We start from the raw sequence: 19,364 nt of genomic DNA on the forward strand, positions 1-19,364 counted from the left end.
TCGGATACTATCTAATAATGCAATTTCATAGAGTAACAGAGGGAGTGTAAGATAAAAAAAGGGATACATTTAGTATTAGAAAGCAAAGTCACAGAGACCTTAGCAACAAACCTTCAAGTGAGCCAACAAGTGAGTTACATTTACTGTGGCACTATCATGTGCATACACTTAACAAATGTAAGTTTGTCACTTTAGTTAAGTGTTTACTATCTATCTATCTATCTATCTATCTATCTATCTATCTATCTATCTATCTATCTATCTATCTATCTAATGTACTGTATATCTGCAACGTTGCAAAAAACATCCTTGACAGCCACCCCCCATAGACAAATATGACAGCTATTATGGCCAATAGGTTGGTTTAAAATACAGTTACGTAATCATAATATCGCGTGGGGAGCCAATAGCAGAACTAGAGGTGGGTCTTGAAGGTCCGTTTGATGTGTGCGTGAGCGTGTTCGTCCGCGTGTTAGCAGCACGTCAATCCGAGAAAGTCATGTGATTGCAGACGCGGGCCATTCATTGGTCAGGATGAGCAAAGGGCGTGCCGACGGTGGCGGCGTGCGTTTGCCTATGTGACACAATTACAACAACTTTGAGCCGATGGTTGGGGAAGTTTGCGACATTATTAAGTAACACTCACTCCTAAAACCCAACATTACATCAACTTCATGCATAAATTGGCACTGGAATACACGCTGTGTTTCGATGTACAATGAGGAGAGTGGAAGGTAATTTGAAGGGGTCATTTCCTTGAGGATTTGGCGAGAATTACGCTACGCCCCGTTTTAGTCCTGGATAGGTGTGCAACACTTTCGTTGATACTGCGTTTTGCCGGAGTTGCTCGGTGCCGTCGATCTTGCCATTTCTTTCCCATGAAATCGTGCGGAGTGTCGCTCACAGCCGCTGCCTCTGCTGCTGCTCGGAGTCTCGGCGTTGCTGGTAATGACGAGGAGAAAATGGCGTCGGGAACAGCGACTGAAATCGAAGAGGACTTTCCGAGGCTAACAGCGCAAGAAAAAGAGAGCTTGGTCGGAACTGACAGGTTAGATTATCTATAGTGAGAACAGTCTTACCCGCTCCTTTTGTGCAATATATTTTTTCATCGCTCAGTTTTAAACGACAAATATGATTGCCCCCAAGTAATACGGAACCGCCTGTGTGTGTTGTCTGTCCTCTACTTGCAGTTCACTGTTTGGATTTCATAGGCTTCAAGAAGATGGCGCCAGAACGAAGGCCTTGCTGTTAAAGGTATGCCACAGAATAGGATCGCAGTCGCCTCATTCAGTTATCTCCTCTGATTAGTGCATATCCCACCTGAAATAAGTGGTACAGACCTCTGAACGCCACTCTTGCTACATGGCTAGCCGCGACGTACTCAAGCCTCAATTTTCCCAACTTTGAAGCTGAACCACCGTCTGACTGTAAAAGCAGCTTTCAATTATGGACGTGATTCTTATATTTACTGAACAGCATTTGCACTGCCAAGCACAGGCTAAAACTACTCAAGTACAGACAAACAGGTCCAAATTAGCATACAACGTTATAAAACTGCAGAACAATATGAATCTCCACCCTGCTAGAATCGGTGTTGTCATCGGTTGTAGAGAAAATAGGTACCATGCTAGGTGATAGCATTTTATCTACTGATGAAAACGTGTTTGTCACAGCATGAGTGTTATACATAGCTCTCAACACAATGATCCTTAAGAAGAAGCAGGCATGTGTGAAGAAACCACACTTATATTCAACTGCCGTAACTCTGCATGTTACATATGCTGTATAGTCAAGTGAAAAGTGTGGGCTCTTGAGGTGAGGTTAACAAGTGTAACACCTTGCTACCTAGCTAACTGTTGGGACTTGCAAAAGTATGACAGCGAATTTCAGAAGGGGGACTGCACACTCCCTTAATGTTTATCGAGAGAAGTGACATGGAGTTGACGGCTATGTTGGAAACCCTCAAACGTTGTACCACCCGTCCCATCCTCATTAATGGCAGTTAGAGTTTGGGTTGTGCGTCAGCTCACTCTTGTACCGTGTAGCGGCTAATTGTCCAGCGGTTTTCTCCCTCCTTCACTCGCACATACAGCGAACATTACTATGGCATCACTTAGCAGACATTGTCGAGGGAGAAACAAATATATAGTGTCATTCTACGGTTGCAAAATAATGGCTGCTTGACCTGGCCCAAGATGGCGGGGATGGGAAGAAAATATCTAGCAAACGTTTGCTAGCTAACTAGCAGCAGCAGTGGCTAGGCTAATCAGCATTCGTAAAAACTATATCACGATGACGACGATCAGTGTTTGTAACAAAGATGATTATAAGGCGGAAGCCAGGGGCAGCCGCTGAGCTGACGGCATTGTGCATGATGCACGTAGTAATCGTGTTCATGCAGTCATGTTGCCACCGTTACGCTGTCCGGGCTTTATACGTGTCTTCAACATGTGGCCTCTGGATTTCTTGTTGAATGTTTACCATTGTTTTGCTAAGGTGTACTTTCAGATGAGGCCTGGCCATGTACTCAGTTATTGCCATTTTCTGTGGCTGGCCGTCATACTCTGCTGGGTACCTGGCCAGCCAGGCAGGCCTGTCCACATCATATCATTCAGCTCACAAATTGTTATTGTTGGATTATTCTCGGTAATAACGCTGCATGCATTAGGCTGTGTCACATTAAATTTCTTTGTATCTCTCTGGTGGATTAAATCTATATCGTTACCGAGTTCCCTATATCCTCTCTTTGGACTCTACCATTTTAAAATGGGGGGTAGAGAATATTAGTCCAGCATGAGGCACTGTTTAAACTGAGAGAGTCAAAACACCTAAACCTAAGAAACATGAATTCATTTTGGCCCTATATAGTTTGCACTATTAGTGGGTGCCTTTGTAAGTGTACTGTTTTGTTTGCTGAATCACACTGTCTCTGCAGGGTGCTCTGCTGGACCTTAGCTAACCTCTGTGACACAAATTCATAAGTAGAAGAATGGCTTCGCATTAGGCCAGCTCTTCCACAATGTGTGTAATAACGCATGATTTTTATTTGGTGTATGACATTGTGTGTGAAGAATTGGTGTGTATGTGAATTCTTCCTTCTGTGGATGCAAGCATAGCTGCTTTTTCTCAAATTAAAGTTGTGGTTTAATCACAACATGATTTGATTTTGAAAGTCCCAAATAGTATAACAGTTATAGAAATGCAACACCAAGGCACTAGTTCAAACATTTATGGCAATGAAAATGACCAAATACAATATACACTACATTCATTAGTGATGTATACAGTACAGTATTGTATTTAATATATTCCTATTGAAATTACTGTATTAATTCTGCCACATCACTAATGAAGGGTAAATGTTTTTTTGTAGTGCACAAATGGGATAAAGATCATTGGGCTAGCAAATAAATGATTGTCTGTGTTCTCCATACTGCACTGCCAGTAGCAGCATGGATTCTGCTCAGTACTGTGATGCACTTCAGTCACTCAGGGTTTGACGCCATTGTGTGTCGCATTGTGCGTGACATTAAAGACACTTTGAGTGGAGTCTGGGTAGCATACCTGGTACCTGTGTGTGTGTGTGTGTGTGTGTGTGTGTGTGTGTGTGTATATATATATAACTTACTTTGATACTAGACTTGCAACCATGTGCTGCAAATAAACATCAGAAATAGTATGCTCACCATGTGTTATTTTATGGTGTCCATGCTAGATGGGTACAGAAGGATCAGATGATTCTTACAAGTTTCTCAAAACAAAGAAGCAATTATAAGAAACAATTTATATTGCCTGCTCCTACAAGCCAGATAGCCAAATCCTGAATGAGCATTAATGACTGCTGTTGACAGACAACTGAACATAGCCGTTTTGCCTGAAAAAGATGTTCATCTTTTTTTGTTAATTCTGAATACCAGAGTGCTTCAGTAACCATTTTACAAACACAAACATGACATTGTAAATGGTATTCTTAATAATGACTACAGGCAAAAAGGCCTAGGTAGCTTCAGAATGAATTGTGCAAAAACATGTTAAAAGCTTACTGAACTGTACCAGTATTAGCATGTCACAATACAATGATTTCATTTCAGTCTTACGACGAAAACATTGCTGAATCATTTGACTTTAGGAACATCCATTAAAATTTTAGGGATGTCAAAGCTCAACAATATTATCTTACACTGAAGGTGATGCTCTGTTCAACACAAAACAACTTCTTTTATTTGTCAAGTTAGTTTTTCTCTTATGGTATGTAGCATGCAACATAATTGTTGTGTTGACTGTATCTCACACACCGCTATATGCACACTCACAGTCATACTCTCTAATCATTCCTTTTCAGTGGCTGCACTGTGGGCTGTCGAGTAATTTGTTTAGTCGTTGCTTAAGCACTGAGACTGACGAGGTCCATATTTGGTCCTACAGCTGGTATTATGCAAAACAGCCCTGGAAGACTGGGAAAACACACCCCTTTTAGGAGTGTATCAGCCAGTTGTGTCATCACCTCTAATAAATAAATTTAAGCTACTGGTGCAAACATGTTTTTTATGATATGCATATGATCAACCAGTCATTTTATTTTTTATTGCAGTTCCATAGCAACCCTTTAATTTAACCCTGAATTATCATTTCATTTAGGCTGTTAGCAGCTATGATGCCCTCATCCTGAAAACAGAGGGGAAAGTGGACCCTGACATTTTCTGCCAGCTGGGCCACTTCAACCTCCTGCTGGAGGACTATCCAAAAGGTGAGAGTCTCGTTGTCCAAATCTTCTTGCCTATTATTTTTCCAAATCTGGGTCAGTAGATTATTTTCTGATATTTATATATGGCCTGTTTTGCCTTTTCTTGTTTTATTGATACTTTGATTTAAAATTGTGTGTTTCTATTGTTTTTATATGGACTCCAGGATGACTAACAACTTCTTTATAGAAGCCAATGGGGATCCAAATTAAGAATTTAAATCTAGTTTTTTACGAGGAGTCAATTGATGCGTACTGTTGCTTTGATTTTCTAAACAGATTACTTTGTTTAACACTGCTAAAACGTGCTGGAAAAAAAGGATTATTCTGATTAGACATTTTGTGCTTGTCTTGAAAGCTTTACTACTGGAAAGTGTTGAAAGTGCAGCTGAGTTGAATATCTTGAACATTTAAAAATAGAGTAGGTAAAGTATTTTAGAAGCGTGTTTGTTATACTTTGTTGAGTCTCAGTTTACATCTGGACAGCAATCAAAACAGGTGGTCTGATGAACAAAAACGTCTGTGACTGTTGCAGTCCTGTGATAAGTCCATCCAATCATTTCAGTCGGCCCAAATGAAATGACTGGAAGGCCTGCCTTCCTGTCTACCTACACTACCAGTCAAAAGTTCATACACACCTTCTCACTCAATGTTTTTTATTTTTTTTAATTTATATTTTTATTATTTCTCTCTACGTTGTAGATTCATACTGAAAACACATGTGGAATTACGTGGTAAACAAAAAATGGTTAAACAAACCAGAATATGTTTTTAGATTTTTGATTCTTTGAAGTAGCCACCTTTTGCTTTGATGACAGCTTTGCATACTCGTAGCATTCTCTCAATCACCTTCATGAGGCAGTCACCAACAGTCTTGAAGTAGCTCCCAGAGGTGCTAAGCACTTGTTGGCGGTTTTGCCTCCACTCTGCGATTCAGCTCATCCCGAAATTTCTCAGTTGGGTTTAGGTCAGGTGATTGTGGAGGCCAAGTCATCTGATGCAGCACTCCATCACTCTCGTTCTTGGTCAGATAGCCCTCACACAGCCTGGAGGTGTGTTTGGGGTCATTAACCTGTTGAAAAACAAATGACGGTCCGACCAAGTGCAAACCAGATGGGATGGCATGCTGCTGCAGAATGCTGTGGTAGCCATGCTGGTTAAGTGTGCCTTGAATTTTCAATAAATCACCAACAGTGTCACCAGCAAAGCACCATCACACCTCCTCCTCCATGCTTCACGGTGGGAACCAGATATGTTGAAACAATGCGCTCACCTTCTCTGAGCCTCACAAAGACATGGCGGCTGGAACCAAAAATCTCAAATTTGGACTCATCAGTTCTTGGCCCGAACAAGTCTGTTTTTCTTGTTCTTCCTCAGTAGTGGTTTCTTTGCAGCTATTCGACCATGAAGGCCTGATTCACGCAGTCTGAAGCATTTATATGGGCTCTATTCTGAGGTGCATTTAATTTATGGTTTCTGAGGCTGGTAACTCTGATGAACTTATCCTCTGCAGCAGAGGTAACTCTTGGTCTTCCTGTTTCATCATCAGCGTTTGATGTTTTTTGCGAGTGCATGTAAGGATACATTCAAAGTTCTTGAAGTCTTCTGGATCGACTGGCCTTCATGTCTTAAAATAACGATTGACTGTCGTTTCTGGTTTGGTTTGGGGACCACAGGATCCCATCTCTGCTTTTTGCGGATGATGTTGTCCTGTTGGCTTCTTCGAACCAGGACCTCCAGCATGTGTTGGGGCGGTTTGCAGTCGAGTGTGAAGGGGCTTGCATGAGAATCAGCACTTCCAAGTCCGAGGCCATGGTTCTCGACTGGGAAAAGGTGGCTTGGGTTGGAGGAGAGCTCCTGCCTCAAGTGGAGGAGTTCAAGTATAAGTTGGGGTCTTGTTCACGAGTGAGGGAAGGATGGAGTGTGAGATTGACAGGTGGATCGGTGCGGCAGCAGTAATGCGGTCGTTGTACCGGTCCGTCGTGGTGAAGAAGGAGCTGAGCCGAATGGCAGAGCTCTTGATCCCTACCCTCACCTATGGTCATGAACTTTGGGTCATGACTGAAAGAACGAGATCTCGGATACAAGCGGCTGAAATGAGTTTCCTCCTCAGGGTGGCGGGGCACTCCCTTAGAGATAGGGTGAGGAGCTCTGTCACTCGGGAGGAGCTCAGAGTAGAGCCGCTGCTCCTCCACATCTTTACCTGATGCCTCCTGGACGCCTTCCTGGGAGGGTGCTCCGGGCATGCCCCACTGGGAAGAGGCCCCGGGGAAGACCCAGGACACGCTGGAGGGACTATGACGCTCGGCTGGCCTGGGAACGCCTTGGGGTCCCCCCGGAAGAGCTGGTGGAAGTGTCTGGGGAGAGGGAAGTCTGGGCATTACCTGCTTAGACTGCTGCCCCCGTGACACGACCCCGGATAAGCGGAATGAGATGGATGGATGGATGGATGTCGTTTCTCTTTACTTAGCTGAGTGGTTCTTGCCATAATGGATTATAACAGTAGTCAAAGAGGGCGGTTAACTGTGTACCAACCGTACTTCTGCACAACACAACTGATCATCTCAAACACATTAAGAAGGAAAGAAATTCCACAGATTAACTCTTGACATGGCACAACTGAAAACCATTTCAGGTGACTGCCTCATGGAGCTGATTGAGAGAATGCCAGAGTGTGCAAAGCTGTCATCAAAGAAAAAGGTGGCCACTTTGAAAAATCAACATATAAAACATATTCTGGTTTGTTAAACCCTTTTTTGTTTACTACATGATGTGTTCCTTCATAGTTTTGATGTCTTCAGTATGAATCTACAATATAGAAAGTAATATAAAATGAAGAAAAACCATTGAGTGAGAAGGTGTGTCCAAACTTTTGACTGGTAGTGTATGTACCTGTGTATCTTGCACAATGCTAGGCAGATATTTTGCTAAAGCTATGGTGAGCTAGACACACTCGAATGACAGAGAAAGTGCAGCCAGAGTTTCCAATACTGACATGCTTGCTTGACAGCTGTGAGTACTAATGATTTTCATGTTCATTATGACAATGTTAGCAGTTTTCTTACATGTGAATGAGACATGAGGTGCTCTGTGCTCCAGTATGCACCCTCTGAGCCAACAGACTCTCATTCAGCAGCTAACCCGGTAGCACAAAGGACACACCCACAGCAGTGAGCAATAAATGCCAGGTTGGGTCGCAGATTCAGACTGCAAGGTCCATTCTTGAAGGCTGTCTTGCTCGTGTTTACGTATATGATTGTGATATTTAATAAAGTTGTCTATTCAATGTTACTTTTGGACTCATCCTACAACACTCTTCAGGCAGTGCACATTCATGTGTTTTCTCAGGTTTGGAGGGAGGCATGAGGGAGGGGATGGAATTTTTTAGCTTGATGCTTTCAAGCTAAATCTTAATATTGCTTGTTTGCTTGTCCGACATTATCAACTCCAGCTTTAACATTGTCACTAATGGTTCATTATCCTCTTCTGTGTCTCTCCCTCTTTCTGTGTCATGTTCTTTTACTCATCTCACATTTTCTCAGCATTATCTGCATACCAGAGGTACTTCAGTTTACAGTCGGACTACTGGAAGGTGAGTTTGCACAACTCCTCACGGTGGTCCAAAATGTACAATATTAAATCTGCCTCTGTAACAACTTGAAAGACACTATTGGTCCTGACCTTCTAAACTGTCCTTCATCTAGTCCACGTTAGTAAGAGCTACTCAGAAGTATTGTTAAAGACACTTAAACATTATGCCCACATTAACAACCAGCAACAGCCAACAATGGCAAAGACCAAAGTTGGTGACATCTGCATATGAACATTCTTCCAGCTGCAGTGCTCTTTCTCAATACTGAACCATTTTAAAACATTATTATCTCCACTAGTCACTTAACCACAAAAACATGGGGAACTCTGCACACAATGTCACTTTCGTTGACAAAATCTTAGTCAAGCTGAAACGAGTGGATAATTCAGCTACATGGTAAAGTATATTATTTTATAATGTGTAGGTATCTAGATCTATTAAAAGCCATGTTTATAATGAAACATAATCATTTTTGTTAATAATAATAATGATTTTATTATTATTAAGAAATAATTGTGACACAAGTAGTATGTCTCCCATTGTATCTTATGTACATAATGCGCATGAAGAGATATTTGTGGTTCAAACCTGTGTTTTTTAGAAGGAATAACTGAATATAATTTTTGGCCAATTTTGACAGCCCTTTTCTGCACTGATTCACAAGGCTTCAAGATCTAGTGTATCAGTGCACAAAAGGAACCAACTAGAACCAGAAGTGCCTGAGACGCTGCAAGAACTGAGGGCAATGGAAGGTCACATATGTTTTGGAGTGGCTAATGGTCAAGCCGTTACACAAGGCACAATAGTCACAGTGAGCACATCCTTCAGGTTGACTACTACCACACGACAACTGCTGGTGCAGATAAAGTACATACTGATTATATGCAGAGTAGCCTATATGGACCACAGAAGGGTCCACTTGTAACAGTTTATTTGACGTGCACAGAAAATGATAGTATTTCATACAAACTGGTTTAGTTACATGTCATTTACTCTGCTGAGTTGCTTAGTTGTGAGAGGTGTGAGTCTTTCATATATTGAGATCAAATGTTTCCAGCTAGAAATGAAAATCCTGCAGCTGAATTGATTTGCATCTAGAAAATATAACCTGCACATTCTTCTGATGTGTGTGATTTAGCATTGTGTTGGGTTTTGGATGTCTGTGGTGAGAGTGTCAGCCTGGAAATAGTGTGGTTGGAAGGTTACAGTCTCCTTCACGTTCTGTGAATTTGGGCTGTCACAGATGATCATTGACAGCTGTGAGACAAATAGCAAAATCTTTGGTCCTCAATCCAAAATGGTGGTCCAAAGTTGTGAGACATGGCCAATGTAGAATTTAATCCCACATTCTGACTGTAGCTGTGGCCCAAATTTTCAAACCAACCAATCAGTGTACAGGGTCATTGCAGTCAGAGCCTGCAGTCATTATTGGGTGATAATTTTCTGCAGGTTCGGTTCCGCATGTTTTCACGTTTCCATATGAAAAACTGGTATTCTAAAAATATTGACAATAGCAGGTTTTAAAGCTAAGGTGAATGTTCTTCCCTCTTTGGATCAAACATGCTGTCATTGTTGATACAGTTCATGAGTTGATACTGTTGCCTTGATACTACAGAGCCCCCAAAGGGTCACAGAATGATAGTGGGTGTGCTTTGGTTGTCATTGTTCTGATAGTGACATAAGTTTTGTGTGTGTGTGCGCATGTTGACATGGTAGTGCTGGAGGAGTATTGTATTGAAGCCACTGTGCTCCTGAACTCCTGTGGTGTATTGTTAACACATCTGTTATCCCTCGAAGAATAGTAGCAGTAAAGAGTAGTGACAGTACAGCTGTTAACCACATCTATAGCATCAGAGATTCAGCCACAAATGCAATAACCATCTCCATAGCCAGGCAGAGCAGCTACAGCCGTGCTCACAGCCAGTGGCTGTATTTTGTCGACACCTGGCATTTTGACAAGAGGAATGAGCGATATACATGCATAATGTAAAGTGTCACATCACCTTTCCTTTCTGTAGTATCTGCAGAGCGATTCTCTGAAGTGGCAGTGTATAATAAATGGACTGGACCAACACACTAACTGTTCCTATGAATTGGGGGGGTGCCTGGGGAGGGGAGATGCCAAAGTATTGCAAGGAATGCAAAGGTAAATCATGGGAAAAACAAAATCCCACCGTGATCCTTCAGGGGCTGTGTATGTTTCTACGATTCCACAGTTAAGTCATCCACGATGGTGTTCCTCTCTCTCATGGCATGTGGTACTGCTACTGGTACTGGTACTGTATATTGCAAAATCAAAATGTAGTTTGATTAGTAGGTGTTATGTTTTTTAATATTGTCCAGACTATACTATAATTAATCTGGCAGATAAATTAAGTAATGACCTCATTTGGCACTGATTTGTATCCAGTGTGGATCATGATATTGCTTTTGCTTAACCTAGCTGATAGTATAGCATTTGTCATTCCAACAAGCTTAGCTTCATTGGACTTTCTGGGTGGATGTTTTGTTGTGGATGTACAGTAACAATGTTTTAGCATTATATGCAGAAATATTTGCTCCGTTTAGATTGCGTACAATTCCGGTTCATGGCCTGGATTGTCCAATCAGCTGTGATATGATTGCGTCCAGCCCATCCTCTCCATGCTTTCTGTGTGGATGAATAGACCAGTTTGGTTTGATGTTTCACTGTTTGAACTGGCCATTAAACAGAGGTGCTGAGAGTTTGATTGTGATCAAACCTGACAGCTCTGGGCTCCTCTGTATTAGTGACCGTGTGAGGTCCCACCCTCTGCTTGATAATGGCATGGGCCAGACTTTTCTTGGTAGCTGCAGTGATGTAGATAGTTTGGAGCCCAGAAGCTCCAGTCTTATTGGCCACAATGTGGTGGTGTGGTTGACCAAAAAGTGCTCTGACTGGTCTTCTTAGTGAGATGGGGATGCTTATAATGCCGAATAGATGTGTCAACATAATTATGTTGATGATGGTACTGCATTGATTTATGCTCTGTGAGTCTGTGTGACTCATTGGCTGAATGTCATTGCAACTGTATGATTGTGCTTACTTTAACCTTTATGCTACGCAATGTGTTTTGTCTGTCATCTGGTTGTACACTTGAATGAAAGAAAGGTAAGAATAGAAACTTTGAAAAAGAAAATTTGTTGTAACCACATGCTTTAGTGTGTGACATCACTTGATATGAAAGACCATCTGAACGAGGTAAAACTAGCTAGCTTTTAGCTTCTTGTCAAGTCGTTACAATGTGCTGGAGAACTTCATTGTTGCTGTTTGTAACACTTTTCCAACATTCTTTTTTCAGAATGCTGCCTTTTTATACGGCCTTGGCATGGTTTACTTCCATTACAACGCATTTCAGTGGTAAGTGCTTTTTGAAAACGTTTTGATTGCATGCAAGTCGTCCGCCAGTTTTATGATCAACGTTTTTCCTGTTGATTTGAAAATATGGTGGCCAAACAAAGCGTTATACCTTATTCAAGAAATACTAATATTTTGGAAGATACACCATTAGTTTTTCACCTCGAGTAGGATGAAAACATTGAGATCATCATTTCATTTCAGTGTGTACAATAGAGTTGGCTTCAGAATCTGTTTAGCATAAACACTGTAATCAGGCAGAAAAAAGCCTTTTTCCCTAAAGGTGCCTTCTACTTACTTGCGTAGAAGGAGACACACCCATGGTTTCTTGAATTAATTATTAAATAATACCATATTTAAGATCTCCACTGCAAATATGTTTATTGCCAAGTACTTTTGTGACTAATAAACAACTGAACAAAATATACAGCTCCATTGCTTCACATTGTGTCAAACAAATGACAAAACATGTACTGTGCTAAATTGCCTCACTTTTTAGCCATTCAAAGCACCGCTACCGTAACAGCACAGACAGACGGTTTTTACAAATGATGAAGATGATGAAAGTTGTCCTTACTAGGCTGCTTACATGCTTTCAAATAACTGATTTAAAGTGAATGTAACCATTCTTCTTGGGAGAATCATTCAAGCTCAACCGGGTTGGATGGTAAGTGTTGGCACAGAGCCATTTTCAGATCTCTCAGGAGATGTTCTGTTGGGTTCAGGTTTGGACCTTGGCGAGGTCACTCCGGGACTTTCAGAGGTTTCCTGAAGCCACTCCTGTGTTTTCTTGGTGGTATGGCTTGTGTTGTCTTGTCAAACTGTAAACTGGAGTGCAGCCTGAGCACTCTGGAAAAGGTTTTCATTCAGGATAGCTCAATTTTTTGTTCTGTTCTTCTATCCTGACTAGTCTCCCACTCCCTGTTGTAGAAAAACGTCCCCTCAGCTGCACCGTTGTGCTGGGCTGTAGGGATGGTGTTAATGAGGTTAGGCTCTGTGCCTGGTTTCCTCCACACACGCCGTTGGGAATTGTGGCCAAATAGTTAAAAGAAGAATTTTGCTTCTCTCAGTCTGAGAGCCATTCAGGTGTCTTCTGGATAACCCCCCCAGCATGCTGTATGTGCCTTTTAGTGAAGAATGGCATCTATCTGGCCACTCTACCATAAAGGCCTGATTTGTGGAGAGCTACCACCTATGGTTGTCTTTCTGTAAGGTTCACCCATCTGGCTTGTGGGTTCCCTGTCTAACAAAGGCCCTTCGTCCCCAATTGCTCAGTTTGACTAGATGACCAGATCTGGGTAGTAATAAAAAAAAGACCCTGTGTAGTGGACACAATGAGACAGCTCATTTGTTAAAATGCCTGACTATTTCTTTTAACATGTTGAGCCTTCTCTGTCTGGGTATCTTTTATAACTGTGATACCGTGTTACTCTGTGTGCTGCTGAAGAAGTTTTGTGAATGTGGCAGTCCACCATGCTGTGGAGTGGGGGTGTTGATGTGAAGAAGTGAGAATCTTTGACATCTGTTCAATGAGAAATGGTTGTTGAATGTAATGTAACAGAAGTGAGGACTTTCCAAAATGTCAAACTATAGCAGCTGGCCTGGCATTATCCGTCTTTGCCTGCTACCTTTATGCCTGTTGAGCTTGATTTATTCGGTTTAGTAAGTTGCACAATGGAACGTTATTTTGGTCTGTGTACCACTTATTTTAACATCCCAACTGAAGAACCTGGGTTTCTGTTCTTAAACTGCAAGCAAACATAACCTCAGCCTGTGGGTCATCTTTGGCAAATTTCATGGATTTTTCGGAAGCCTCGCCGATGTGTAGATCCTTTGTGGCTGGCTTGCTAATGTTAGCACCTTTAGCAGGCCGGGCGTCCTCATACGCTTTCCAAGCCCCGTCGAAGCGATGGTTATGTTTCAGGTGGCTGACCAGGTTTGAAGTAAGTGTTTTCGTAAGCACGCTGTGCCGCATGCTGCATACATGTTGTAGCGTAAATCACCCCAGTCCCTCGTTTGCTAGTCGTTCTTTCGGCCTTTTCAAGTTCATGTTTCTATTTTTAATGTGTAACATGTGGAGAAAATACTGCGAATATCAATTCAAGTCAGCAACTAGCAAAATTATCACCGAGTTATCGAGTTGTTTTCTGGCATGAGGGGGTATTCTTGATTATTTTTCCCAGTGAGAGAGTTTTCTGATTATGCCGATGTCACGTGAATGCTCTCAAGTGTCAAGTGACATCAGCATAATCAGAGCATTCACTGCAGGCCATTCGGGTCTCATAGTGGGAGCGAGGCACTGCTGTGCTGACAAAAATACAGTATATATGTTATGGGGGCTATTCGTCATGATATTGGACTTATCAGAATGACATCATAATTTCCTGTTATCGGCCCAATAGTTATCATGCACCCCTAGCTTCACCCTAAGAAATATAAAGTTTTAGAGCACGGCACTCAACAATACTTAATTCTGATTGATCTTGATTCTGGTCAATCACCAAAATTCAGCTGCATTTATTTTGTGATAGACGACCGCCTGCCCAGAAATTACTAACAGTCATTGGCTAAAGGGGCAAACCGTTAATGTACCAAGCTCAATAACAAATTGCCAGCTGATTTGAGCGGCAAAATATGGAGCATTTACCAGACATTACTTATAATTTGTTTCGAGAGGACAAAACACTCGTTTTCGTTTAGATTTTTTATGCTCTTGTCTTTGTAGTAATACTACTTTCTTTCAGTGTAGTTAAGAGAGGAATTTAAAGTGTATTCTTTTATTAGTTATTATTGTGTTGTCTACCATATAGTACACTTCTGAAGCCAACCTTGCAGGCGTAGACCAAATACTGGACATCACTGTGAAGCTTTTCTTCTCTGAATGTCACTGGGTTGCAAAAGCCACAATTTCATTATTTCAGACAATGATAGCTGTCACTCACACATTTAGTCAGCTGTAGCTAATCAATGTTAGTTCCAGTTGACCAAACTGTTGGCTCTTGTCTGGTTAATGGATACATCTCAAGTCTCTTATTTGACCTTTTTGAAACGTGAAATAGTCCAGATCTAACATCCTGCAGCCCGTCCCCGAGCCTTGAGCCGTCACAGAAGTCTTTTACCATCAGACACACCCACTTATTGGGTCAGTTATTGATTGGGTGCTGCAGCTGATTGGACTGATCTGATATATCACAATGTCACTGTAGTTTCACATCAGAGTGAAGACAGATAACAGATTAAACTCAAGTGTAGTACTCCCAAGTGTATCATTTTGTTTTCAAATTCACCATCTAGTCTGAAATCTGTGTCGATTGTAGGTCTGAACAACAAGGGGACACAAGCAACTTTCTCATGAGGAAGATTTTTCATTTCATGATCTGTTATTTCCCCTTTGACTTTTATTACACTTCTCTCTCGCTCACTTTTACACTTTGTGCATCATTTGTCATCATTTCCATTAATGCCATTGGTTTTCAGTCCTGGCATGCAGAGCTCATGCTATCTGTATCTTTCATCCTTTCCCAGCCTTCAGTTTGGATTGAGTGTGCCTTTAACAATAAATATCCTATGAAACTAACATTTATGAAACCAATTAAACGTAAGAAAACTGTTTTATTTCAGTGCAGGTTGTTAACTAAAACAGCTTTAGCCATTATAAGGCACTTCTGACAATGTACCTGTTTGTGGTCAGCATCAGCCTTTCTGGACCCAAAATATTACCTTTCTCACTCATCTCACTGTGCACGCAGAGCTTTAATATCACTCACTAGCAACAAACTGCATGTTTTATAAATAGAATAGTAAAAAACCAAACAACTCTATTGAAGAAACCTCAAATCAGAGTGAATAATGTAAATTACATACTTTTCCTTTTGTATCAAGCAGCAAGAAAGTTCTGCATGACGTGTGTGTCCACTGGTAGAGATGTGGAAATAACTGTTTCCACTGCTGGAGCTATCCCTTAAACTGTATTTACACACTCACAGTGTATGCACTGCTACCCTGCTGCACAGTGAGCCAGTGGGCATGTTGATGGCATTACTTGAAGTGTAACTGCTTTGTACTCCTTTTCTGCTTGCCTGTATATTGTTTTCCACTCTTTCATTGATTGCAGATATGTCTGAATACAGTTTGCAATGCAGTTTTGATGTCACCACTAAGGCAGCCATCATTATGGACAAGTCTCCTCCTCCCTCTGGACGCTCTGCACGTACCATGACTTATGCTGTTAGCGTGATATGAAATTCAATAAATATCTTAAATTCTATTTCGTTGAATGATTGTTCAAGCAAATCTTCTGTCGTCAGGTATTGGGTTGTAGTGCCATGTTTCCACACTGCACAGTGTTTCGTCTATATGATGCAATGTGTCAACAAGTGGTTTTGATGGTCGACTAATCTGGCAGCTCAAACAGCAAATGGAGGTGCAAATAAGAACAATAGGAACAATAAGATGCAAAATTACTGTGACAAGATTGATTATTTTCAGATTTGCCATTAGTCTTTAATACGTGTACACATTCCCGTTTTTTTAAACACTTACTACACTATTTAACACTCTGTTTCTGTGTTTTCTCTCCTTTTTTCCCAGGGCAATTAAGGCGTTCCAGGAGGTGCTTTACATTGACCCCAGTTTCTCAAGAGCTAAAGAGATTCATCTGAGACTGGGGCTCATGTTCAAAGTCAACACAGACTACGAGTCAAGCTTAAAGGTAAATCTAGATGATGTTGATTTTGGTTCAGGTCGAGCAGGGCCTGATGACTTTTAGTGCATCCTCTCATTGTAGAATATGTTTAGTCGTGTGAATTACAATGCTAGGTTTGTAGTGATTTGTTCTTTGCAACAAATGTATTATAAATTAAGCACAACTTCACTGATCTTTCAAAATATGTTTGGATTGAATTGCTTTAACTTCATCGATGAGGGATACGAAAAAACGCTCTAAGATAATTGTAGTCTTTTAAAATGTAGTACATTCCGGAAAAATCTCAGTCACACTTTTATTTAAGTTTCCACAAAAGTTATAGGAATCGAAAATGTCATTTTATCAGAACATTGACTGTAGATGGACATTTTCAAGATAAATGTACACAAAGTGAAAAATGCAGTAACATGCTGTCATTGTGGACAGAATTATTGTAAGAAATAATTTTCTCTGAAATAGCTATTTATGTCAAAGAATCTGACTTTTTACTACTCCAGACTTAGTTTTACAAAATGTAAAATCTGACCTGCCAACATGGAATGTGTATGGCTTCTCCTTGTTTAATGCTTCAGCCTGGTCATCCAATAATACTGAACCACATTAACAGAGTGGAATCATTTTCCATTCATGCCAGCTGTATTGTGTACCTGATGCATAGTCATAGAAGCCTTCTTCCTGCCTACATAGATGTGATCTTCCTACTTGTCAGATTAGCAAAGACTGGTGGATCATCTGTCCCGTCTGTCTGAGCTAAAGCCTGTCTTCTCTCTCCTGGCACGTGTGGGCTGTAGATGTCCAGGCAGTAACAAAGAGTTTTCTGTCTGGAGCCTATGGATCCATTGTTGTGGGTCCTGGTTCCCTTTAGACACTGACTGCCATCTGATCCTGGCCTTTGTCATACTCTAGACACTCTGTCACAGGGGTTTTTAATATGCATTTTAGTGCATTTGCACACCATTGAGCCTTGCAGAGCGTTGTTACTTTAAACTTAGAGGCTTTGAGATTAATGGAATAATCCCTGTTAATTCTCTAATTATGGTATTTCAGTAAAGGAGTATGTTTTTATTATAATTCAGTGTTAATTCGCTGACACAGTTCCTACAAGAAAGCTGAATATTTACAAATCTGTTCCAATGGATTGCATTTAACAAGTGTTCATAGTTTGTCTACCAATTTACAATTACATTCATTATCGTGCAGTGTCTAGGACATGGTGCACTATGTATATAGGACATCTATGTGTGTTCATGCTTGTAGTGTTACGCTATTGAGCTAAGTAGGCCTGTCCTCACTCAGGCTTTGCTGCATCCCTCTCTCTTATGCCTGGTGTACAATGCAGGATTTCAAATCTTAATTTAAACCTGAGAGACCCCAAACACAACCACAGATTTTACCGATTTGTAATGTTTTTCTCGTAAGGATGCACACATCAGACGATTTTGTTAGTTGGAGGACTGTAGGAATCCGCACAATTGATGTTTGTACTAACAAAATGTTGAAGTCTGACATATTTAATTCTATGTAGATGTGAAAATATTCCTGCTTCACACGCTGTCTCCCCTGCTCTTTAGAACACACAAGGTATTGGAATATGGAATATGGTATTGGTGTATAGGATGATACAATCACTGTTTTTATGAATGGAGTCTGGTGGCTTTGGCGAAAGCGATAGAACAGCTCTATATGGTTAAACAGAATGGATCTCACTCTTTAACCTTTCCATAATGTCGTCAGACACTTATAACACTCTGAGCCTGTCAGTGGCAGAAACACTTGTAGTACATGGACATGCAAATGCTAGGAGGGATTAAATTGCAGTGTGTTTCGTGGCTGACGGCTGCTGCGCTCTTGTTCAATACTGAAAAAAATTCAAAAATGTTTTGCCCCAATTAGTCATTTGCACATAAAAAACACAGGAAAATAGGGTCCATAATTTGTTTGTCCTGGATGTTTGGACACTGGCACCAACTGGCGCAAACAGCGTCACTGCATTGATTGAAAATGTAATGTAGGTTAGGCTGAAACGAGCGCACAGAATGGGACATTAACTTATTTGTCTATTTGTAGGCATATAGATCTTTTTAAAGGCTGAAATAATGTACAATTAGCATGTCTCTCGTTGTATTGACTTTCCCTCCCTCCTATGGACGTAATGCACAAAAGTAGATATTTGATAGATACATGGTTTGAACCCATGTGTTTTTAGAGAGGAAATATTCAAACATCATTTTTGGCCAATTTTGACAGCCGTACTATAAACCCCTCACTCAACAGGATCATTTGGGCAGATAAACTGTGCAGCCCAACCTTGAATCATGAAAACCCCCGCAATCGTTGGGAGAGGAGAATTGGACCCAAAATCTGCCCAATTATTTTAAAGTGCGGGACCAGCAGTAGTCCTGGCTCAATGCCAGCAACACACACACACACACACACACACACACACACACACACACACACACACACACACACACACACACACACACGACTGCACCAGTTATGTACAGGGTGGGGTGGTTGCATGTTTAGTGGAGCAGAGATTAAATAAAGGTAGAGAGAGAAGGGAAACAGGAAAGTGTTTTCTGCAGATGATCTGTGTGGAGAAGGAGGGAATGTAGAGACAGGTTTTTATGAAGGAATCATGTTCATCCCCCTCTCCCATGAGCACAATGGATAAGAGGAACTCGAAAGATTTTTTTTTTAATATGTTGTAACCTAATTAGGAGCCAGCCATCCCAGGGTATATGTGGACACTCACACTAACTTCTTTCCATCATTGGCTGCTAATTTAGCCAACGAGAGAAGGGGAGAATGAGAATGGCAGAGTGTTTCTACGCTGTTTATTGGTAAGGTGTAGAGCCATGTAGCCATAGAGAGGAGCTTTGAGCTGAGAAAGGAGGTGAGATAGAGGGAGGGGGAGACAAGGAGAGGTTCTGTGTGCTGCCTATTC

The 19,364-nt window shown here is 41.2% G+C and overlaps 1 protein-coding gene across 1 annotated transcript in view; it reads left to right on the top strand.

Annotated features, from left to right (window-relative positions):
• Positions 1–584: 584 nt before the first annotated feature.
• Positions 585–19,364, top strand: part of kdm6a (lysine (K)-specific demethylase 6A) — a 42,137-nt gene continuing 23,357 nt past the window's right edge. Inside the window, exons 1-6 of the mRNA XM_041951529.1 lie at positions 585–1,048; positions 1,191–1,254; positions 4,639–4,747; positions 8,284–8,333; positions 11,654–11,712; positions 16,300–16,420. Of these exons, the coding sequence (XP_041807463.1) occupies positions 879–1,048; positions 1,191–1,254; positions 4,639–4,747; positions 8,284–8,333; positions 11,654–11,712; positions 16,300–16,420 (573 nt within the window). The 5' untranslated portion in view covers positions 585–878. The remainder of the gene's footprint in view (positions 1,049–1,190; positions 1,255–4,638; positions 4,748–8,283; positions 8,334–11,653; positions 11,713–16,299; positions 16,421–19,364) is intronic.

This window comes from Chelmon rostratus, chromosome 13 (assembly GCF_017976325.1).
Source record: "Chelmon rostratus isolate fCheRos1 chromosome 13, fCheRos1.pri, whole genome shotgun sequence".
NCBI lineage: Eukaryota > Metazoa > Chordata > Actinopteri > Chaetodontiformes > Chaetodontidae > Chelmon > Chelmon rostratus.